At 50.3% G+C, this 24623-nt stretch overlaps 1 protein-coding gene across 1 annotated transcript; it reads right to left on the reverse strand.

Annotated features, from left to right (window-relative positions):
- Positions 1-3843: 3843 nt before the first annotated feature.
- Positions 3844-23849, reverse strand: CDCP2 (CUB domain containing protein 2). Its single transcript, XM_060083849.1, has 6 exons — positions 23771-23849; positions 15338-15685; positions 12134-12469; positions 10758-11111; positions 6985-7163; positions 3844-4170 (listed from the first exon to the last, which is right to left on the reverse strand). The coding sequence occupies exons 1-6, from the start codon at positions 23847-23849 to the stop codon at positions 3844-3846; spliced, it is 1623 nt and encodes a 540-aa protein (XP_059939832.1).
- Between the last annotated feature and the right edge of the window lie 774 nt (positions 23850-24623).

Consider the following 24623-nt stretch of genomic DNA (forward strand, 5'->3'; position numbering starts at 1 on the left):
TGGGGGCCCACTGGGCAGAGAAGGATATGCAGGAGCCAGGTCAGGGGACGCTCGGTTCAAGGACTTTCCACACAGAGGGACCAGGAGCGAGCAAGGCTGGGGGTGGGAACAACCTCTGTCTATTGACGAACAGCAGGGAAGCCGGGAGGCCAGGGCAGGTTGGGTGCAGGGGAGACTCCTAGGAGTGGGTGGGAACTTGCTTTCTTGTAAGGCCCTTCTAGCTCTGGGATGTGAGAAGAGCCCAAGGCTGGCCAGCAACCGCTTCCTGAATGGTCCAGGAGGAGGCCCCATGTGGGGCACACCCCCTTGTTCTCTCAGTCCTCACAATGACCTCATGAGGAGGGTTTTTCTACCCCCATTCCACCCATGAAGAAACTGAGGTTCAGAGAGGTTAAGCAACTTGCCCAAGGTCACATAGAGTCAGAGAAAGAACTGGAAAGGAACCCAGGTCTGCCTGACCTGCAGGCCAGGAGAGGTTTTCCCAGGACCAGCACAGCCATTTGCCAAGGGCTTCCTCATCAATAACATTGGCCCTACAGGGACAGGCTGTCAGGAGGAACCAAAGCTCCAGGCTGGGGGGAGGCCATACGCCAATAGGGAGGGACCTGGGGTCTAAGCCTGGCTTTTTCCACAGCCCCCTACCCTCTGAAAAGGGGAAATGGTAGGTGAGCAGGAAAGCTGAGCCACGCCCGCCCCCTCCACCCCCTCGTGCCCGATACTTCCAGGGCCAGGGCGCACTGGCTAATGGGTATCATTTCAGCCCTTTCATTTCTGGAGACACTATGCTGTCATAAAGACTGTCATTTCCTGCAGGATGATCAATGCACAGGCTGCCCGGAGGGCTGGGAATGGCAGTATCTGGGCACGATCGGGAAGATAAAACCATCCTCTCTTTCTCTGCCATTCCAGTCCTTTCCCAAGCAGGCACAGCCCTCGTTTCAGAGCATTGGCCTGGGGTCCCAAGAGGCCCCAGATCGCTGCATAGTCCCTCCAGCACAAGGAAGAACTGTCCCTCTTAGCCTAGTTTCAACATGTCATAGCCATGTGGCCTTGGGCACAGCACTTTCCCTACCCAAACCTCAATTTCCTCATCTGTAAAATGGGGGCAACTATGTCTGCCTCACAAGGTGGCTTAAGTGGGATGATATATCTTAAACCCTTGCCATGTAGGGGTGCTTAAGAATAGTAGCTATGAAAGTGATGGTGCTGGGGGTGATAGTGATGCTTGCCACATTTTGGAAATAGGGAAACTGAGGCCAGAGAAGGAAATGGGCTCCCCCAAGGTCACACAGCAATTCAGTGGCAAAACTGGGCCTAGAACTTGGGTTTCGAGGCCAGAGCCTTTGCTCATTACCATTGACTCATAGGTCAATGGTAAAAAGTGAGTTTTGTTGACTCCTTCCATGGACGGGCACTGTCATGCATTATCTCATTTAATCCCCACAAAGGACTGATGAAGTCAGTGTTATTATTATTCCTGCTTTGCAGGTAGAAGACTGCAGCTCAAAGAAATGAGGTGACCTGCTCAAGGTCACACAGCTAGCAAGTAGCGGAGCCTGAGTTCAACCTGGGTGGTCTGTCTGCAGAGGCGCAGCTCCAGCCTCCGTGCTGGGGCCCTTGAAGATCAGCTGCTGAGGGTGGAGATCGAGGCTCCCAGCTTTGTGCGCAGACGCCCTTGGCCCTGCCACAGGCTGACCTATCGTCTCCCCCATCTGATGAGCTGATGAGGACAAGGCAAGCTTAGGTCCCACTGCCACCCCAAAACCCAACTCATGGGCCCTGGAGGGCAGAACCCAAGGTCGTCCTCAGAGAGTGTATGCTGTGTGTCCAGTCCTGCCCAGACAGGGAAATTGAGACCTGGGAAGTTTATGAGGTGTTCACAACTCAGGCTGGTGAAGGAAGCCTGGCTCAGCGGCTGGAGGAGTCTGAGAGCAAGAAGTGGATGGGAGAGGAAGAGGCTGGGGTCTCTGCTCCAAACACCCCAGACTCTCCTGCTGGCACATGACCCTGACAGATCTCTAATTCATCATGTTGCTACACCCTCACAACAAACCAGGAACTGTGGTCCCATTCTGCAAGTGGGTATATCAAGGCTCATAGCATCAAAGTGGCTTGCTCAGGCTCACTCAATTAAAAAGAAGAGTGTGGACTTGAACCCAGTACTCCCAATGTCCAGGCTACTCTTTTCCCCTTGCTTAATTCATTTCTTGCTATATCAGCTCTTTTCTCTCTAGGTCTTTTCTCTGCAAATTATCAACTTATCTGCCCTCCCTGTCCCTGATTTGGCTACACTTGACTGTAAGCCTCTTGAAGTCAGGAATCTCTTTTGACTTGCTCCCCTCTGTATGCCTGGAGCCTATCACAGCAATAGGCACAAGGCTAGAAACCAGTGGATGTTTGTTGGATTGTTGAAGGGATTGTAGTTGGACTACAAGTTTTTTAATTGATGTCAGTGGTCAGCACGGTCAATTTGGAGATTTTTATTATTATGAAAGGACTCACTTGAGTGATTCATTATGCAAATATAAAGGTGAACAGGGGAAAGTCATGTATTATAAATGTATTTTTTGTTTATTTTTCATTAACAAGACTGCTCCACTTCTTTGGCCTCTCCCATTGCAGAGCACAGGCTCTGGACACGCAGGCTCAGCGGCCATGGCTCACGGGCCTAGCCGCTCCGCGGCATGTGGGATCCTCCCGGACCAGGGCTCAAACCCGTGTCCCCTATGTCGGCAGGCGGACTCTCAACCACTGCGCCACCAGGGAAGCCCTCCACTTCTTGATATATAGGGCTCTGGGGAGTGCTGGACCAATTCGCAAAAGGATGCCAGAGGTCTTCTCACAGGGAAGCATTGGAAATCCAACCCCTGCTCACGGTGGTGTGAACTTAGAAAAATGTGGGTGGACTGGAGTAGCTCTGAGTGAAGTCCAATGGCAGGAGAAAATCCAGAGGGCTCAAAAGAGAGCTCAGCTGGAGGAGAAGGATGGGCTAGTAATCTGAGCTCAACATCAGGGTGAGGACAGAGACACACGGGACTTCAATCAGTTTTTCAGTCAAGGATCATGGTTTATTTAAGGGAAAATGTCAACATGAAAGAGACACCAGTCCTCAGCCTCCAGCCTCACTACTGAGCATAGTATGGGCCTGCCTGTGGTTTATACTCTAGGGGTCTGTCCATCCGGTGGACAGGCATCCACCAGGATGCACAAGACCAGTCTTCAACAGCGCCACCATGTGGCAGGGGCTAAAGCAACAGCACTAGGTGGGGTTTCAGCTTCCTTTCTCTCTGTTCCTGGAGTTTGGAGGCAGGACTAATATGCTTTAGGTAAAGTCCTCAGGGTTCCTAGATCAGTTCAGGAGAGTGGAGGCCCCTGGATGGATACTGAACTTCCTGCTAATGAATGCTTAGGATGAGCAATTAGTCAGAAAATTAGGAGGGGCCTTATTGGCATCCTGAGTTGGTGAAGCAGTCATACAAGTTATAGAACAAGTCAGTTTTATCAACTCTGTCACCAGTGACCACAACTATCTATGCTGACAAATACACACAGGAGAGTTCTTTTCTATAGCAGAAAATCTTCAAAATTAATAACAACAATTGCACACACATGCATGGCGCGCTACAGTTTATGCAGCTCTTATCCATGCTCTTCTCTGAGCCTCACGTCAGCCCTGTGAGATAAGCAGGGCAGAGGAAAGGTCCCCAGGAACCTGGGGCTCAGAGGGGGATAGTGACTTGCCCATGGTCACCATAAAGTCAACAAGGCCTGGTCCCGCCCCTGTTGTGGGGTGCCCAGGCTGCCTCCCAGGGATGCCAGATGACACGTCCCTACCCTCCCTGCTTACAGCAGCATCAGGACCACTATGGCAATGACCATGAGGACTCCAGCCAGGATGCAAAGGCCCAGGAAGATGATGTCACTGGTGTCCTGGGCCACCATGGCCACGGGGCCCTCCAGTGCCTCTGCCTCGTCCCTGGGTGGTGCCTCCTGAAGGTGCTCTGCCGTGGCAGCATAAGGCCCAAGCCAGTGGGAGCCGGACAGCAGGTGGACAGAGGCCTCCTTTCGCCTCGGCTCACAGCGGACCTCGTATTCGTGGATATCCTCCTGCCCACCAGCTGAGAAGTCGATGTACAGCACGCTGACGATCACTGAAGTGTTATTTCTTCTCTGTGGGGGTCAAGGGGCACTTGCTCACACCTGAAGGGGCCAGGGCTGACCCTGTTCCCCTGGATATGTAGGCACTGAGTGCCAAGGGGGCAGAACTCCAGAGCCTGGTTTCCAGTCCCAGCTTGGCTACTGACTCCCTTCCCACTCAGAGCCTCAGTGTCCCCACCTCTAAAAGAGGCACTACGACGGTGTCTGAATGGACAATATATATTTGATGGGTCAGTGTTTGCTCTGGCTTGAAGGAGGTGGTGTCTATGAAAGATAGTAACAGTAACAACAGGGACATTCGCCATGTTCCAGGCTCTGCATTTTAAGGGCATTATCTCATTTAATTCTCATAACAACCTTCTCTTATTGGTATCATTAATATACCCATTTGCCAGATAAGGAAAATGAGGCCCAGAGGTTAAATCCCTTGTCTGAGGTCACACAGCACACAATTGACAGGGAACGTATTCTCTTCCAGATCTGCCTGATTCTTAACTGTGCTCTTAGCCATCACACCTCACTCAAACCAAAGAATGTAGAACCAAAGGGGAATTTCAGGACATCTAGTTCAATCTCCCTTCCTTGGCAATTTACAGATGTGGCTACTGAGGCCCAGCAAAGGCAGTAATTTGCCCAGAGCTAGATCCAGAAGCCAAGTCTCCTGCCTCCCAGTTAGATGCTCTGTCCCTGGTGTTACGTGACTTTCCTTCTGGAATCATTTTGCCCAATTATGTCTGCAGCAATTATGTGTCCCTGTGGTTGAGTCCTGTTCAGCCCAGTAGCACCACCCTGGGGTTGGGAAGAACCATTGAGGAGTGTGATGTGGGGAGCCTGTCACACTGCTGCCCTCCCCACCCCCACAGATGAAGGAGGCAGGAGTTAGGACGCCCTAAGACAGTGGAGTGTTTGGGCTGGGGACTGAGGGACAGCATTTTGACGGGCAATCTGGTGTGGTCTGGATTGGGGGCTGCAGTGATGCTGGGCTACTTCTCCCCACCCACCCCTAGTCTAGAGCAGCCGTTACACTCCTCAGGCCGCCCAACTGCCCGTGTCCAGTCATGGCTCTTCTGAGCTGAGGCTTCTCTAAAAACCAAAGCTGCCTAGAACAGAGAAAACGGGCGTGACCTGCAGGAAGCTGCCATCACTGGACACTGGGTGGTCCTTTTGGGGAAGGCAGTGAAGGGGAATCACGGATCTGGAGTTTCATGGACCAGATGACCTTGTGGGTCTCTCCCAACTCTGGGCTTCCAAAAGGCTCTGAGTCCATGTCCCCAGAGGAGCCTTCTGCATTGTGCCCTCAGCCTGTCTACCACCACACCCCCTGAGGAGAACCGGTGTCCTGGACTTTTGTGACACAGAGTCGGAAAAAGAAAGACAGAACCTGAGAGTGGAAGGGGACCCAGTGAAAGGGCCGAAGTGAATCCACATAATAAAGAAGGGGGGGGGGGAATCACACAAAACAGGTGTGCGGGGAAGTTTCAGGGGTTTTTGATGAGTGAGACTTGAGGAGGAAAGAAAGTCCACACAGATGTGGTGTTATGGTTATGAAATCAAGTCTCTGTGGTTCTTAAGAGATGCACAGATAGGTTGTCATGGCTTTTGGCCATTTGAACTGTGCATCTTTGAAAGCAACTCAATGCAGAGACTGGTCCTCATGGGTCTAGGACTTAGAAGTGTTACACTAAGAATCCATGAGTCTGAGGCTCTCAGTTTTTATGTTTCCATGATATTGATGCCAAGATTCTATGATTATGTGGCTCCAGGTTCTAGTGGTGGTTCTGTGACTTTGAGACCTTGAGTGTCGGTGAGTTCTTTGTTCTAAATTTCATGATTCCTTGCTTCTGGGGTTCTCTGTCTCCATCATTTTATGACTCTATGGAACATGGTTCGGCCCCCAGAGAAAAGCCCAAGGGGATTTAGGGCATGGTGTAGAGGTGAGGGCAGATTATCTTGGCAGCTAAGACTGACTCCCACTTCTCCTCTACTCAGATTAAAAGGATGGTGGCCGCCAGGAGGCTGGGGAAGCAGAGGGTGGACTGGAGGGGCCAGAGGCATACATTCGGTTAATGTTGGGTGATGGGGAAACATGGTTTGCTGGAAAGCACATGATTTCTGCCAAGACAGTCTGACGAATCTCCAGATTCGTCACCAAGGCTGGGGTGTTGTCCCCGATAGAGACCACTGTGCCTTCTCCCCCTTTCCCCTTCCCAACCTGTCCCTGAGAATCCAAACATCCAGGGTTCCTGGGCCACTACCAGGTGACTCTGAGGGCCCCAAGCTTGGGTTCTAGGCCTCTGAAATACAAGGATAGTAGAAAAACTTCATTTGTACGCCTCGGTGCCTTTGGAGGGAGGTGGATCCTGTCTCTTGAAGGGCCCCTTTGTTTTGTGGAGCCCAGGGATGGATTTGGATCACAAGGTTGGGGAGGGGGTGGGCAGGAGGCAGCGGCGCTCAAACGGCTCTGTGCGTTAGAGGGGTGGGGACCGGGTGGCCCTGGGGAGCTCCAGTGGGGAGGGGGGGCAGCAGGAAGGCCCCCAGGAACAGTCAGTTCACAGGACCTTGAGGGAGGGGCCTCCAGTAGGGGCTTTTGGTTGGCGCCAGCTTGTGCAGCAGGGCACCCCTTCTCTGTCTCCCCTACTCGAGTTCTTTGTTCTGTCTACACTGAGCAAGTTTGTTGAGGTAAAATCAAGAGGGGCTGAGTTCTGCATCCAGGCTTGTGGGGTGACCAGAGCCAGGAAGAGAAGCTGAATTCTCAGGTCTGGCAGGTGCCTCTCCCCAGGGATCAGAGCCCCTCCCTCGTGCCCGCCCTCCTCCCCCAGCCCCTACCTGAGACTCAGTGCCGCAGGTATCAAAGTGGGCCTGGATCCGGAAGTTGCTGCCAACTTCCTGAGCAGCACAGCTCCGGCTGCCCAGGTAGACTTTGGTCCGTTCTAGAGGGGCCAGTGCCTGCGCGGAGATCAGGATCTGGAAGTCCGTGCGGGAGCAACTCACGTTCATGGGGACAACTGAGGATGGACGGGAGGAGGGAGCTGGAGGCCATGGGGGCAGGCGGTCTGACCCCCACCCTCTCCAAGCCCCTATCCAAAGGGTGGTGGATGGAAAACCGAGGCCCAGAGAGGGGATGGCTGTTAAGCAGTCCTACGAGGACGTTTTACACGCGTTACTCCATTTAACTCCATCAAACTATGAGCTCCAGGGCAGGCCCCGTGCCTACTTCTCAGCGCCCTCTGAGCCCAACACAGAGCTTGGCAGGTGCAGTGAATGCTGAATAAATGACTGACTGACTGAACGAATGAATATTCTTAATCATAATGAAAGCTATTATTTGCTGATCATGTTTGCCATATACAAGGCAATTCATTCAATCATTTAACAAGTATTTATGGCCTACTATGTGCAGGCTCTATTCTAAACACCAGATACAGAAATGAAAAGAAAAAAACCAGCCACAAATGCCTACCCTCTTGGAGCTTACATTCTAGTTGAGTGAGGAGCCAGTAAATACGTAAGATACACCGAAGCGTCAGAGTCGCCTGAAGGAAAATCAAGCAAAGAAGAAAGACGGGGAGCGGGGAGAGCAGACTGTGTGTGCGTAAGGGTTGCAGTGGCTGCAGTTTGAAAAGGGTGGTGAAGGAAGCCCCACTCTCCCTCCTCATGATGATGCCTTGAGGTGGATATGACTAAACGCATTGGAAAGTTTCGGAACCTGGAGCCCTGAGAGGTGAAATTGTCGGCAGTGGCTAAGCCAGGATTTTTTTTTTTTTGCGGTACGCGGGCCTCTCACTGTTGTGGCCTCTCCCGTTGCAGAGCACAGGCTCTGGACGCGCAGGCTCAGCGGCCATGGCTCACAGGCCCAGCTGCTCCACAGCATGTGGGATCTTCCCAGACCGGGGCACGAACCCATGTCCCCTGCATCGGCAGGCGGACTCTCAACTACTGCGCCACCAGGGAAGCCCTAAGCCAGGATTTTAATCATTGCATCTGTAAGATCCCACAGTTCCTGGTCTCTCTACCTTATGTGGTGGCCCCCTGCAGCCCCTCCCAGCCAGGCCTGTGTGACTCTAAGCGTCTGGGATCGTGAGAGCCTGTGTGTGAGTGCACGCGTGTGTGTACGGAGGCAGTGCTTGCTGGGGCAGGGGTGAGGGTGGGGGAAGGAAGCGGGGTGGCTGGCGGGAGGAAAAGAAAAGAGCTGGTAGGCAGAGGCCTGGAAATCTCAACCCCTCTCCGGGAAATGCCTCAGACATATTTCAGCCTCTGGTGTCTGGGCAGTCGGGGATTTATGGGCCCGCCGTCTCCCACAATGATCTTGGTGATGCTGAACTGTGTGTCACCCCTGATTGATGCCGAGGCTGTCCTCCAGCCGGGAGGCCGCCTGCAGCCTGGGCCACATCTGGAGCCTGGCCCAGCACTAGTGCCGTGTCTGACCCTAGGCTCCCAAAGGCATCTGGGCTCCCACAGCCATCGGGGAGGTGTCTCTGGAGGCACCAAAAGGAGAAGGAGCTTGTCCAAGATCACACACAGCTGGGAGAGGTTCCAGGCCCAGAAATAAGACCATAAGAGCAAAAGGGACTTCACAGCTCCTTCAGCCGATATTTTCATTTTACTGAGACCAGCAGAGAGAAAGCGACTTGCCAGCTAGCTGTGGCAGAGCCCTATGGCACCTGGCTCTCTGAGTGCACTCTGGGAAAGGGGTCGCTCTAACAGAGAGATAGCTCTCCTCCAGGTTTATGGATGGAGATGACTGAGGCCCACAGAGGGAGCATCGGCCCAGGTCACTTTGCTGCCACTAGCTTGCTGCAGCTCTACTGTTTCCTTCACCATCGCTGGGCCCCCAAACTCCTCTTGCACATGGGTAAGGAAAGAGGAAGAAGGACTTCCCTGGTGGCACAGTGGTTAAGAATCCTCCTGCCAATGCAGGGGACACGGGTTCGAGCTCTGGTCCAAGAAGATCCCACGTTCTGCGGAGCAACTAAGCCCACGCGCCCCAGCTACTGAGCCTGCGCTCTAGAGCCCACGAACCACAACTACTGAAGCCCGTACGCCTAGAGCCCATGCTCTGCAACAAGAGAAGCCACCGCAATGAGAAGCCTGCACACTGCAGCGAAGAGTAGCCCCCACTCACTGCAACTAGAGAAAGCCCATGCGCAGCCACAAAGACCCAACACAGCCAAAAATAAATAGAAAGAAAGAAAGAAAGAAAGAAGGGAAGAAAGAAAGAAGAGGAAAGACTGGGGTTTTTTTGGTTGCGACGTGTGGCATGCAGGATCTTAGTTCCCTGACCAGGGATCAGACCTGCGCCCCCTGCATTGGGAGCATGGAGTATTAACTACTGGACCACCAGGGAAGTCCCGAGGAAAGATCTTTTGAATGCAGACCAGGACTGAGACACATAAGGGAAAGAAATCCACACTCAGCAAGGATGCCCTCGGAGGCAGGCACTGTGACCCCTGTTACCTCATTTCATCTTAACGACCACCTGTCTAGAGCATTCTTCAACCACTCCTACAGGTGAGCACCATTGGATGGTCAGTAAATGGCAGCATTTGGATGTGGCCCCCGTCCGTCTGAGCTCAGTCCTGGGCCTCCTCCCCAGGCCCTGCTTAGCCACACAAAAGGCAAGGGTGTGAGTTCTAGCCTTGGCTGTGCCACCCACTGCCCGTGTGACAGCAGTGAAAGTCGTTTCCTCTCTGCACTTCTGTTTCTGCACCTGCACAACAAGAGGATCTAGCCTAGTCAGGAAGAAGGCAAAATGGGTCCAGAGCACAGGCATTTCTGGGACCATGGCCCAGGGAAGGGTGATGAGAGGAGGGGATAGATGATAGCTGCTGTCAGCTGGCAAATCTAACTAGCATTATGGAGGATGGAAAAGCTGAGTGCCAAGTTCCCTGGTCAGCTCTTCAGCTAGGCATGGCCATGTGACCAAGTTCAAAATAATGAGAACAAGAAGAAGTCTTTTGAGGGCTTCCGAAAATGCTTTTACTTTCCTGATAAAGGAACATTTGTGGCTGGAACCTCCCCTTTCTTCTTCCAGCCTTGAACATGGACATGATGCCTGCAGTTGTGGCAGCCATCTTGTAGTCATGAGGTCAAGAGAATCCCAGACATACCAGTTGGGACACTGTTGAGTCCCTGAACCAATAAAGCAGCTGCCTAGTTCTAGGCTTCTTGTTATGTAAGGAAACCAAAGGTCATTTTTTCAAACCACTGTCAGTCAGGACTTATGACTGTACAAGCAAGCTTGGTCAGCATCTCCATGATTATATCAATTGTTTTCCATAAATAGTATTACCATATCTTGCGTATTACCCCTGGATACAAAGGATTAATCATAGTACAAGAGAGGCCAGGGGCCCATGGAGGAAGGTGACAGATAGGGAAGAATTAGGAATTGTGGATTTGGAAGCTGGAAAAATAGGGCACTGTAATAGTGAAAATAAGCAAGGGCCATATTGATATAGCCTCAGAGGTCCCAGGGTGGGAGTCCGCAGTGGTGTAGCCAACCGAGAAGTTGGTGAGATGGAGGCAGGAGGCCACAAAGACCAGGAACCCCGGCCTCACCTTCCCCCACCAGCACACCCATACCCTCAACCCCAGCTGACCTCCAATGTAGGCCACAGAGAAGCCCCTGCGGGTGGTGCTACGGTCTGTGTGCAGCAGAAGCAGGAGCTGGTTGTGGCTCGAGGTGACCGGTGGTGGCAGGTGGTGGCCACACCAACTGCCCAGCAGGGGCGCCTCCTCACTGGCCCCGTCGAAGGCTGCCAGATGATCAAAGTCACAGGTCCTGGTCAGGCTGTTGGGCCCCTCTAGTTCCAGGTCCAGGAAGAACACTTTGACCCGGTAGCCAAGAGGCAGACGGATGGTCCAGTGGCACCGGATGTGGTTGGGGTAGGAGCTGGGGTACTGTGGGCTGGAGAAGTTGCCCCGTATCGCCGTGTATACCTCCTGGCATTCTCCTGGATGGGGGAGAGCAGGACAGAAGGAGCAATGGTAAGAAGGGTGGAGACTGTCACCCTCTGCAGCTACAGCTTGGGCAGTAGGCGCTATAGGGTCCTAAAACCACCCTGGCAGGTTGTGGGCACCATGGCCAGCAAACCGGACAACTGATCCCAAAGCCTGCTTTAAACTGAAACTAGCTGAAAGCTGGGACTGTCATTCCAATTGGTAAACCATTTCATGAGTGTTGTCCCTGATAGGAATTCTGTAACAATGCCTAATACCTGTCCTCGGAGTTGAGTCCAACTTGGACTTGACAGACAAGGTGGTTCATGACCTGACCTTGCCCTTTTTCTCCCCGGCTCTCATCCAGCCCTACCTTCCAGGCTCACTAAACATTTCCTAGTAGTACAAGCACACAAACCCACTCTGTCCTCCGTGCCTCTGCACATGCTGATCCCTCTGCTTGGAATACCCTTCCCTTTCTTCTGCCACTGGCTAATACCTTCAAAGCACTGCTCAATTCTCTCCTCCTCCAGGAAGTCATCCATGATTCTTACTGTTAGCACAGATCACAGTGCATTGTCATTGTCTGTTTCCTTCTCTATCTCCTCCACTAGACAGTTTAATTCCCAAGGGTTCATTCATTCATTCGTACAAACATTAATTGAATACCCTCTATGTAGCAGGTACAAAGATAAGTCCATAGGAACTCACAGTCAAGCAGAGGAAATCAGCATGCAAACCAGGTACAGAAGTGATGTGTTAGATCATCGCTATGAGAAAACTTCTCTAAGGAATTGAAGGAAGGGAATAATTCTGAGTGAATCAAGGAGCCTTCCCAGAGGAGGTGACATGCTTGTGCCTTGGCATCGGCCAGACGGGAGAGGGTGTGCTAGAACATTTCAGGCAGAGAAAGAGCAGGAAGTGTAAGGCCCAGAGGCAGAAGAGTACAACCCCTCCCCGCCCCGCCACAAGCATGATGGGGAGGCAGGAGCCCAGCACACACAGGGCACTCAGGGTGTAGCTCCGGCCCTCCTACCTGAGAAGTAGTAGGCCTTGAAGCCCCGGCCCCCGATGTTAAAGTCAGACTTGAAGACCACCTGCAGCTCGTGGCCCAGCGACACGAGCGTGGGGGGCCTGGAGCTGCCGCAGTAGTGGTGCCCATGGGCGGGGCCGGGCCCCCCAAGCACAGCCACATAGTCGTAGGTGCACTGCTCACTGCCCTCCACCTGGAAGTCCACGAAGACCAGCTTGACGGTGGCGGGGCCAGAGGCTCGGATCACCCAGCGGCACTCCACATTGTTAGGGTAGTTGTTGGGGTGCTCGGGGCTGGTGAGGACCCCCGACAGGCCCGTCAGGACGCCACCACACGCATCTGCAAGGGAGCCCGCTTGAACCGAACTTTCTCCCTCCCTGTGGCTCCCCCATCTCCTCCCTTGGGAAATGCCACGCCCACAGGTGTTCATGGGGTTCTTGTCACCACCCACTGAGTGCTTGGTAAGTGACAGGCACACGCCATCACCATAACCCCATGAGGAATGCACCGTGGTTTCCCCCATTTTACAGCTGAGAGGCTGGAGGCAGAGAGAAGTTAAATAACTTACCTTTGTGAGTTGGGCTTCAGCCAGACTGAGCTCAAGACAAGGATTTGAGCCCAAGTAGTTTATCTGGGAGAGACAGAGGACCGCAGATGGGCAGCGAGGGAGAGAGGGTGGGGGAGCAGGGGCATTCCCCAGAATCGAGGCTGAGGGCCGCTGGAGGTAGAGGTGACCTGCCAAAGCTTTGGAAAAAGCCCTGAAGCAAAGAGATGTGGAGATTGGCAAGAGCCATTGCAGTGGCAAGGCCCCAAGGGACAGGGCAGGACCCTGACAGCAGGTCCCCCACTGGTATCAGGGAGGGCAGGATTTGACTAACTTCAGAGTCTGCGCACTTGACCTTATCAGTCTCACTGTCCCCTCCTACCAGGCTAGTGAAGCATAGAGGCTGAGGTACTTGAAACCAGGAACATTATCAAATCTCCCGAACAGATGAGGAAACTGAGGCTTAGAGGGAGGATCTGAAGGAGTAGAGATAGGTTTGAAGTCTGAAGACAGGTCTCCTCTCAGCTCAGTCTTCTATTGCTGTGTGACTGTGGGCAAGTAACTCAGCCTCTCTGAGCCTCATGGGAATATTAGAAATCATAAGACCTGTTCAGACTGATCCACCAGGCTCAGACGCATGCAGAGTTTAATAAGTTTCTGGTGAAAGCCCTTTGGAACCCAGTGTAACCATTACAACTGGGAGCTAGGTGATAATGAATGCCAAGACTAGCTGGAGGCCACCAGCAGGGAGGGGCACACTCGGTTGTGTCTCCTGAGACTCCAGAATCTCACTCCATGGCATGGCTGTGTGAATGGAGCACTGTGCTGGGTGGCTAAGGCCTTGACTTCTTGTCCCAGTTTGCCCTTCCCAGATGCGTGACCTTGGGAAGGCACATTCCCTCTCTGGTCTCAGGTGTATTGTTTGTCAAATGAGAGGGCAGGTTTTGACAGTCTGTGAGATCCCGTCTGCTGTCAATACCCTTAGCAGAGACTTTCAAAATGTGTTCTGGGGCTCCACGGTAACCCCAGGGCATCTATTTGCAGACATCTGGTGTAAATGTCCTTCTTTTTCTGTATTCAAACTATTTTTTAACTCAATGAAAGATAGCATCCACAGTCACATATCTTATATGTAAAAATTTAACTAATTGGAGGCCATCAATATTTACTTATGTTTTCAATGATTGGCTTATAATAAGTAAATGTTAAAAATACGAACTTATAAATGCTTACAACAAAAATGCTGCCTTTGGGACTTCCGTGGTGGCGCAATGGTTAAGAAGCCGCCTGCCAATGCAGGGCACACGGGTTTGATCCCTGATCCGGGAAGATCCCACATGCCACGGAGCAACTAAGCCCGTGTGCCACAACTACTGAGCCGTCGCACCACAACTATTGAGTCCTCGTGCCACAACTACTGAAGCCCATGTGCCTAGAGCCTGTGCTCCACATCAACAGAAACCACCACAATGAGAAGCCCACGTACCGCAAAGAAGAGTAGCCCCCGCTCACCACAACTAGAGAAAGGCCACGCACAGCAACGAAGACCCAATGCAGCCATAAATAAATAAATAAAATTTATTTTTTAAAAATGCTGCCTTTATCTCTTTTACATATCAGGATTAATATAAGGTTCCATTTGATATAAGGGTACTCCTGTTTTTAAAAATATTGGAAAACATTGCACATGGTATTATAACTTTGATACCCTAAGAGTCTAAAAATCTAGGGATCTACAACTCCACTGCTATGATCAGATCGGTCTGTGGTTCTTGTGTTTTACCATTCTACAGTACTATGCCTCCAAAGCCAGTGGGAGCTGGTGTCTGGCTTTGGAGGCATAGAACTGTATGCACCCTCGCCCCAGCCCTGATTGCTGTTGGTGAAGGTGAACCCTGTGCACCAGGAGCCTCTGTGGAGCCCATTGCTTGAGCTGTTGTGAGGAAGGCCTTTGGTTTTGGCCTTGGGAGAAGGTAGGAGGTCTGAGTCTGTGCAGAGAAGCCTGAGGAAAGAGGAATGAGTCAAGGAGAAAGAAAGGCAAGGAGGGTGAAGCCTCTGCTCCCCTCACTAGCCGGAGGGGTAGGCTCCAAGCCTGGCTGGGGGAGGGGGGGGTTAGGGACCACGATACAGGAGGCGAGCTCAGGAAAGGCTTTGGGAGGGAGAGCGTCACCAGCTCCACGCAGACGCTCATGCACCTTCCACTCCGAGGACATGATGGGGAGGGGGAGAGAATCCTGTGCCCGTGACATGAGATGCCACAGAGGGATCAGCAGGAGTGGCAGCATGGTGTCCCCTCTGGTGTCCCCTCCAGTGTCCCCTCCAGTGTCCTGATGCCATGTATGGGGTGAGAAGGACAAGGATAGGAGAGCGCAAGAGGCCTCATTCCTGAGCACAGTGAGACCCTCCGAGGACTCCCGGAATAATGGAGGGAGACGTGGGAAATGTTGCCATGAAGGTGGGAACACACAACCACCAAGACTACCAACAGAAAAAGAAAAAAAGACTACCAACAGAGGCTGCCTTTGCCCCATGAGCTATGAGAGCAGGGGCATCTAGGTTACAGAGCAGCCTACATGCAAAGATGCTGAGACCCTGCCCGTGACCTTACCCCACCGCCCTCCCCCCATGGAGGGCCACCCTCTCCATTGCCAAGTCCCCCTTGCCTTTCTTGTAGCCCGCGGAAAAGCCTCGGCTGGCCACGTGCTTGTCTGAGTGGAAGACCACAGACATGACGTGCCAGGAGGATGCGAAGGGCGGTGGGGGCACCTGGCCGCAGAACCTCCCCAGCAGGTTGCTCTGGTCCCCGGAGGCCCCGTTGTAGATCTCCAGGAAGTCGAAGCTGCAGGTGTCATGGTACTCCAGGTCGAAGGTGTGGAAGGTGAGCAGCACGGAGGAGCCCTCAGCTACCACAATCAGCCATCTGCACTCCGTGTTGTAGGGGTAGAGCCTGGGGAAGTTGGGGCTGGAGAAGTTTCCAGAAGGTGCTGAGAGCACACCCCCACATTTGACACCTGTGGTGAGAGGCAAGAATGTCTCAGAGTCAGCCCTGGGGACTTGGGTAATGGCCCAGCTCCAAAGCGGGTTCTTTGGGATGGGATGAGGGAGCATGAGGTCATGGCCCTAAGTCAATTCATTTATTCATGTAGCTGTTCATTCATTTACTTATTCTTCAGATACTTACCAAACATTCTTTTATTCATTCAAGAAATATTGTTTGAGTGCTAAGCATTGTTTTAGGTGCTGGGGTTACAGCAGGAACAAATAGACTAAAATTCTGGTGGGAAAGACAAACAATAAAGATAATAAGGAAAATATAGAGCATATTAACTAGTGATAAGTGATCTGGAGAAAAATAAAGCAGGGAAAGGAGACAAGAAGTGTCAGGTGGGACTATAATTTTAGATAAAATAGTACCAAATGCTAGGCACTAGAGATGTGCATTGGGGAATTCGAAAATTAAAAATAATATTACCTGCTCCCATCCTGAGTGAGAATGTGCACAGTCTACTACAAAGTTAAAACTACATTCTTGGCGGCTTCCCTGGTGGCGCAGTAGTTGAGAGTCCGCCTGCTGATGCAGGGGACACGGGTTCGTGCTCCGGGCTGGGAAGATCCCACCTGCCGCGGAGCGGCTGGGCCCGTGAGTCATGGCCGCTGAGCCTGCGCGTCCAGAGCCTGTGCTCCGCAACGGGAGAGGCCACAACAGTGAGAGGCCCGCGTACTGCAAAAAAAACCCCAAACCAACCAAACAAAAAAAGCTACATTCTTTTTTATTATTATTAATTATTTATTTATATTTTTGGCTGCGTTTGGTCTTTGTTGCCGCGCACGGGCTTTCTCTAGTTGCGGCGAGCTGGGGCTACTCTTTGTTGCAGTATGCGGGCTTCTCATTGCAGTGTCTTCTTTTGTTGCAGAACCCGAGCTCTAGGTGCGCAGGCTTCAGTAGTTGCAGTGCGTGGGCTCAGCAGCTGTGGCTCATGGGCTCTAGAGCTCAGGCTCAGTAGTTATGGCACACGGGAGTAGTTGGTCCACGACATGTGGGATCTTCCTGGACCAGGGTTCGAACCCGTGTCCCCTGCATTAGCAGGCAGATTCTTAACCACTGCGCCACCAGGGAAGTCCACAAAACTACATTCTTATATGTACATATTTGCTTATATTTTGAAAACAATGGAAGGAAACTAATAAAAATTGTTCTCTGACACAGGAAGATGTAAGCCAAGGGGAGGAAACAGGCACAACTGCTAGACCTCTTTAAACGCAATTTATTTGATAATTTTAACTTTATAATCATGAGTAATTTTTAATATAATTTTAAAATTATCAAAAATATTTAAGTAACCCATATGCCAAACTAAAACAAATAAGCTTAACTATATGTCAAGTTGGAGGCACATTCACATGGGAAAAATGATTTCAAACGATGTTGAAATACACTATTTTGACTGTAGCTTCCTAGTGGAATAGATCCCAAGAACAAAATGAAACACAAAGAAATATTAAACTATATTCAGTAGACTTACTATTAGTAGTAATAGTGAATACTGTTATTTTACAATATTTTATATATTGGAGTAAAGGAAGTATGTTAATGTCAATAGAAACTAAGATTTGCAGTGTAAGAGGAGAGCAATACAAGTATAGAATTAAAAAACTAAGCAGAACTCTTGAGATCCTTAATTTGAATTGAAAACATCAGTACAAATTTGATTTATTTTTATTTCTAAAAATATTAATTTCCTAGCTTTGTTCATTAAAAATCCTAAAAGCGGGGCTTCCCTGGTGGCGCAGTTGTTGAGAGTCCACCTGCCGATGCAGGGGACACAGGTTCGTGCCCCGGTCCGGGAGGATCTCACATGCTGCGGAGCAGCTGGGCCCGTGAGCCATGGCCACTGAGCCTGCGCATCCAGAGCCTATGCTCCACAATGGGAGAGGCCACAACAGTGAGAGGCCCACGTATTGCAAAAAAAAAAAAAAAAAAATTGAAAAAAATCCTAAAAGCAATGATATCCTGGTAGTATTTGTACCACTTGGACCTAGATTAGGATTATTAGATTAGGATTATTATGTCCAACTAAATTAGATTAGGATTGTTATGTCCAACTAAAATGAAGCAGGGCTCCTTAAAGAAATAGTTAGTCTAGGGCAGTAAATATACAAAATACACTTGGGATATCTTGTCACACCAGAAAGTAAAGAAACTATCGGAACCGCTGGGATTGTGTCAAAAGATACAGAAACCTTCTTGAAGGGGCTCCCACTGGCTAAAGAAGGTATAATTTGAGCTTCAAAAAAATTTATTGCAGGGACTTCCCTGCGGTTCAGTGGTTAAGGCTCTGTGCTTCCAATGCAGGGGGTGCAAGTTTGATCCCTGGTCGGGGAACTAAGAGCCCACATGCCACGGGGAGTGGCCAAAAAAAAATTTATTGCAGTGAGTTGAAACCCATCAAATATATAAAAATTCATGAATTCATAATACAACTAAAAGAAATTAAAAAGGAACTTATTGATTTCCTTTAGAGATTGCTCGGGCACGAACTCATTTTCTTCTTGTACATGGAGAAAGAATTAAGCATTTACTTTGCCTTTCCTGTTACAAACTATATATATATCAGAATAACCAAATAGCTGATGAAGAAAAATTGTTATTTAAAGAAGACTACAGAAAGAATAACAACATTAGGAAAACATAACTTTGCAAACCTTAATGGAATCATCATTATCATTGTCTGTTCTAATCACTGAGAAAAAAGGTAAATGATGAGAGGTAAAACCTAGTTGGTTGAGTAGGTAAATATTTTCTGTAAAATTCTTTCACCTTTGCTAATGTTTGAAAATTTTTATAATTAAAAAATGCCAAAAAGTTACCTTTATAGGGAACTTTATAATGGATGGATCAGGCTAACAACCCCTGAACTCACTGACCAATCTTAACGTCAAAGTGAAACACTGAATAATCGGTGCCCTGATGAAACACCTGTAACATCTTCTTGGGGGGGAAAGAAAGGAACCTTTATCTAATGGAGTCTCTGGATCTGTCTACAAGTTAGAGTGAATATGGAAGCTAGAGGAACAATCTAAATGACACCTTGAGGACACATTCAGTCAAGTCCAGAATGTGGGAAATTCTAATGACCTACGTGCTTCAACAGTAAATAAGGTGGTGGGGGGAGACACAACTGTTCTATTACAAAAGACTCAACTAGAAGAAAACATAGGAGGTAAGCTCCTTGACATTGGTCTTGGCAATAATTTTTTGGATTTGACACCAAAGGCAACAAAAGCAAAAATAAACAAGTGGGACTACATGAATGAAACTCTCTGCACAGCAAAGGAAACCATCAATAGGGACTTCCCTGGTGGCACACTGGTTAAGAATCTGCCTGCCAATGCAGGGGACATGGGTTCTGAGCCCTGGTTCAGGAAGATCCCACATGCCGCAGAGCAACTAAGCCTGTCAGCCACAACTACTGAGCCTGCGTTCTAGAGCCCAAGAACCACAACTACTGAGCCCACGTACCACAACTACTGAAGCCTGTTCACCTAGAGCCCTGCTCCACAACAAGAGAAGCCACCACAGTGAGAAGCCTGCGCACCGCAACGAAGAGTAACCCCCACTCGCCACAACTAGAGAAAAGCCCATGCGCAGCAGAGAAGACCCAACGCAGCCAAAAATAAATAAATAAATAAATATAAAGAGGAAGGCTTTCAACACTTCACCATTAAAAAAAAATGAGTAGAGGACTTCTCTGGTGGTGCAGTGGTTAAGAATCTGCCTGCCAATGCAGGGGACACAGGTTTGAGCCCTGGCCCAGGAAGATCCCACATGCTGCAGAGCAGCTAATCCCATGCGCTACAACTACTGAGCCTATGCTCTAGAGCCTGCGAGCCACAACTACTGAGCCCATGTGCTGCAACTACTGAAGCCTGCATGCCTAGAGCCCATGCCCCGCAACAAGAGAAGCCTGTGCACTGCAACGAAGAGTAGCTCCCACTCGCTGCAACTAGAGAAAGACCGTGCAGCAACGAAGACCCAATGCAGCCAAAAATAATAAATAAATAAAATAAAATAAATTTTAAAATGTAAAATAAAAATAAAATGAGTAGAGAAACTGAATAGGCAGTTTTCCAAAGAAGGCATACAGATGGCCAACAGGTACATGAAAAGGTGCTCAACATCACTAATCATCAAGGAAATGCAAATCGAAACCTCAATGAGATATCACCTCCCATCTGTTAGGATGGCTATTATGTAAAAGACAAGAGAGTAACAAGTGTTGGCAACGACGTGGAGAAAAAGGAACCTTTGTGCACAGTTGGTAGGAATGCAAACTGGTGCAGCCTCTATGACAAACAATATGGAGGCTTCTCAAAAAGTTAAAAATAGAACTCCATATGATCCAGCAATTCCACTTTGGGTATATTTCAAAGGAATTGGAAACAGGGTATCAAAGAGTTATCTGCATTCCCATCTTCATTGCAGAATTATTCACAATAGCCGAGCTATGGAAACAACCTAAGTGTCCATCAACAGATGAATGGAGATACATATGACATGGAATATCATTCAGCCTTGAAAAAGACACCCATCCTGCTATTTGCAGCAACATAGACAGACCTTGAGGGCATTATGCTAAGTGAAATAAGCCAGACAGAGAAAGACGAATACTGAATGGTATCACTTATATGTGGAATCTAAAACATCAAACTCATAGGAACAGAGAGTAGAAAAGTGGTTGCCAGGGGAGAAGTCGATTAAAAAAGAGAGAGAGACGGGCTTCCCTGGTGGCGCAGTGGTTGAGAGTCTGCCTGCCGATGCAGTGGACACAGGTTCGTGCCCCGGTCCGGGAAGATCCCACATGCTGCGGAGCAGCTGGGTCCGTGAGCCATGGCCGCTGAGCCTGCGCGTCTGGAGCCTGTGCTCCGCAACGGGAGAGGCCACAGCAGTGAGAGGCCGGCGTACCGAAAAAAAAAAAAAGAGAGAGAGAGAGACTGAGAGAGAGAGAGAGAGAGAGAGAGAGGGAGGGAGACTTGAGTCAAATATCAACCAAAAGCAATGTGTAGACCTTGTCTGGATTCTGAGTTGAAAAAAAAAATTGCAATGGGATTTTTTTTTTTTTTGCGGTAATGGGGAAAATTGAACTGAGTATTAGATAAAATTAAAGAATATTATATCATTATAATAATATTGGGAATATCTATCTATCTATCTGTTAGATATACTCTGAAATATTTATGGGTGAAATAGTGTGATATCTGAGCTTGTCTTTAAATTTCTCCGGTCTGCCCCCCTAAAATGGGGGTAGGGGTAGGATAGAAGAGCCAAGAAAGGCAGAATGTTGATAACTGTTGAAGATGGTTGATGGAGACATCAGGATTTATTATACTATTTTCTCCACTTTGTGTGTGAAAATTTTCATAGTTAAAAGTTGAAAAAAATGACCTTCTCAGTGAGGCTTTCCCCAACCACCCTATTTACAACTGAAATTCTCTCCCCATCCCTGTACCCCTTCTCTCCCTTTTCTGCTTTATTTTCTCCATAGCACCCATCACCGTCAAATATACTATTTGTTTCCTTATTTGTTTGGTTCACTGCCAAGTCTCTCTCCACAAAACTGTAAGCTCTATGAGAGCAGGGATTCTCATTTGTTTGGTTCTCTGCTGCCTCCCAAGCACCTAGAAGAGCTCCTGGTACAAAGCAGGTGCTCAGTGTATATTTGCTGAGTGAATGAATCAGTGAACAATCTTATATCATCCTCACAATATCCCCATAAAATAGGCAGCGCAGGTGTTATTGACTCCATTTAACAGATGAGAAAACTGAGGTCCAAAAAGGGAAGTTACTGCTGTAGCTGACATCTCCTGTTTTGTTCCACCCAGCCCTCATTCCTTCACCTCTTGCAAGAACATGCCCTCTATTTTAGACACTGCTCCCTTCCCTTGCCTCCATGTGGTAACCCTTCCTCGTCTTTCCCAGGCCCACAGAAGGACACAGGATCCTAGGTGGGCAATACTGGGGCCCCCAGGACTGCCACGGCGACTGGCCTGTGGGGTGGGCCTGTGCCACCAGAGTCCTGCTGCTGAGTGCCTGGATGAGAACCCTTTCTTCCCAGGTACCTAAGCTGGGAGTGAGAGCCCTGGGTGGACCCCACTCAGGGCCCCTTGAAAGAGCTTGTCAGCAAATGGCAAGAACCATGTGAGAAGAGGAAATGGCCCAGAACCCAAGCTGCCCAACTCAGCTATACTCCCGCCTCCCTGGCACCAGCCACTGCATTTCTCTTCTTGCTTAAAGTCATCCAGATTAGGTTTCTGTCCCTTGCAACCAGAAGCATCCTGAAAAATATACTTAACCAAAGTTCCTGTAAGAGAGACACATTTGCCAAGCATGTGTCCTGTACAGGCCTGTGCTGACTCATAATGGGCCCCTTCCTGGGGAGCTCCCAGTTGTGGGGTAAGATAGGGGGAGTTAGGCAAATGAGACAAAGCCATGTGGCGTGATTGTGCTGGGGCCACATGGGCTCTGGGGTCCAGGGCGGGGGCAGTCTTGCCAGGGCCAGCACTGTTGGGGGAGGGACACAGGGGAGTTGATGTTTGAGTTTGGCTAGAAGGAGCAAGAAGACTTTGTGAGCTGGGGAAGATTTGGAGGGAGGAAATGGCATGAATAAAGGCTCAGACTCACAATCACTTAGCCTACCTGAGCCTCAGTCACGCATCTGTGAAATGGGGATAATGACCTTACTGGGCAGCTGTGAACATGGATGAGAGAAAGCAGTGCAGAGGCTACAAGATGCACACCCAGTTCACATCAGGGCTCCCTGCCTGGCCCTGGGGGCAGGCCAGGGCGGGAGCAATGTCTGATTTGGCAAGAGGACAGAGGGACATCCTGTTCATTGCCTGTCCTTGTCCTTCCCCCAGCCTTGCCCACTGGATGGGAAAAGCCGTGAGAAGGTTGGAGCAGAACTGCTGGTGGCCCAGGAGGCCCTGGGTCCCAGCACAAGTAGGTGCCTTGTCCGGCAGGCACCCTGAACTCCAGGGTCACCCCAAGGCCACTGAAGCCCCAGTGGCTAGAAATGGGAACAGTTAGCTTCTCCCACCACCCAGGCATGGGGTGAGACACCTGGGTGTCCAGGCCATCTCTGCCACCAACTAGGTGACTGGAAAGTTACGTTTCCTTCCTGAGCCCCCCTTGAACCTGCAGGAAGACGAGGCACTGGCAACCGCTGGCTGAGCCCCCGCTACACACACACCCCTTGAAGACGGGTGAAGTGATATTGCCCTGGCTTCCCAGACAGGCACACAGTGCTCAGAGGGCTGGAGCAGCACAAAGCGACCAGGGACCAGGGTGCCAGCAGAGGATTCTAAGATCTCCAAGGAGGGAGTTTCTGAGGCTGATGAAGGGATGCGGAAGTCTTCCTGGAGGAGGTGGTGTTTGACCTGAGCTTGATGGATGAGCCAGATGTTCTCAGGTAGAAAAAGAGAAAAGGGACCTTCCAGGCAGAGGGCACAGGGGGTGAAAGCCCTGAGGGTGAAGCATCTCCAGGAGGGGTGTGATCCTCTGCCAGAGTATGGGATGCCCGAGGGACTCCGGGAACCGAGGCTGGATGTTATATAGAGATTGGAGCCAAACCTGGGAAGGCACTGAATGCCTTTATAAGGAACTTTGATTTCACTTGGCTGGCGATGGGAAAGTACAGCAGGCTCTCAGGAGGAAAATAAGGGCTCATTCCAGCAACAAATCTTTAATCGTCCTCTGAGCCATTCCCTTCGTCCTTGGTAAACATGTAGTCTTGGACAGGTTACTTAACCTCCCTCTTCCTCAGTTTCTTCCTCTGTAAAAAGGAGGACTAATACCCACTTTGAAGTTGGTTGTGAAGATTAAATGCGTTCATACGTGGAAAGTACCCAGCACATAGTAGGCACTTGATAAATGTTGTCTTTCCCCATCTCAGAAGCAATACATCCTCAGCTCGGCCACCTGCCCCCAAAAGGGCCCTCCGCTTTCTGGCCTTCCACATGGAAACCTCCTGAGACCCCGCTGTTACCTGCCACCCCTCTGCCCCCCTCCAGGTTTCCTGCCTGTCCCCAGCAGCTCCTACCTTTCATGGCTTGGGCCCTGGGGACTGGGCTCAACAGTGTCACTGCCAGCAGCAGACAGAACTCCAGCTCTGCCAGCATCTCCTCGCTGGGGGCCCCGCAGGTCTGCCGAGCTCGGGGCAGGCCAGGACCTGAGGGTCTGGAGCAGGGGAAAGAGAGGTGAGGCTGAAAGGGCCTCCAAGTTAATGGTGGTGTGAATAATTCATCAGCACCTTGAATTAGTAAGCTGATCCCCAGGTGCTTCCTTCACTCCACCCTAAGGTGACGGATCTAGTGTCACCAGGTTGACACTTCGGAGGTCTGCACTGGCCACACTGGATGGGGAAGGGAAGCAACTTAGGGCTGGGAGGGAATTTGGTGGTGGAGAGAGGGCACGAGTTTTGGGGCTAGGCAGACCTGAGATCATCTCCGGTCAGCCTCCAATTGGCCAGGTGACCGTGAACAAGTCATCCAACTCCTCTAGGTTATCTGTCCAGTGGTACCATTCAGCCCTGCCTCTAGGGCTATTGTGGAAATGAAATGTGGTAACATACACTAAAGCACACAGTGAGCGCTTGCTATAGGTTTCCCTATCCCCCACCGATGGGGGAGGGGGACAAGCATCCCTCAGACATGCTTAGGTGAGCTCAGAGGGAGAGCGAAGGGAAAATGCAGCAGGAACAACAGAATGGGAAAATCGTATAGAACAACTCCTAACGCAGTCATGGATCTGGGCCACAGTGTAAATTCTGGCCAAGGATATTAAGTGTTCACCTTTTTACTGATCCACAAACCTGGCTTGAACATCACTATGTGCCAGGCCCTGTGCTAGGAGCTGGGCCACAGAAATACCCTCAGGGGCGCCGTGTCCAACAG

The sequence above is a fragment of the Mesoplodon densirostris genome, chromosome 2 (assembly GCF_025265405.1).
Source record: "Mesoplodon densirostris isolate mMesDen1 chromosome 2, mMesDen1 primary haplotype, whole genome shotgun sequence".
Taxonomy (NCBI): Eukaryota; Metazoa; Chordata; class Mammalia; order Artiodactyla; family Ziphiidae; genus Mesoplodon; species Mesoplodon densirostris.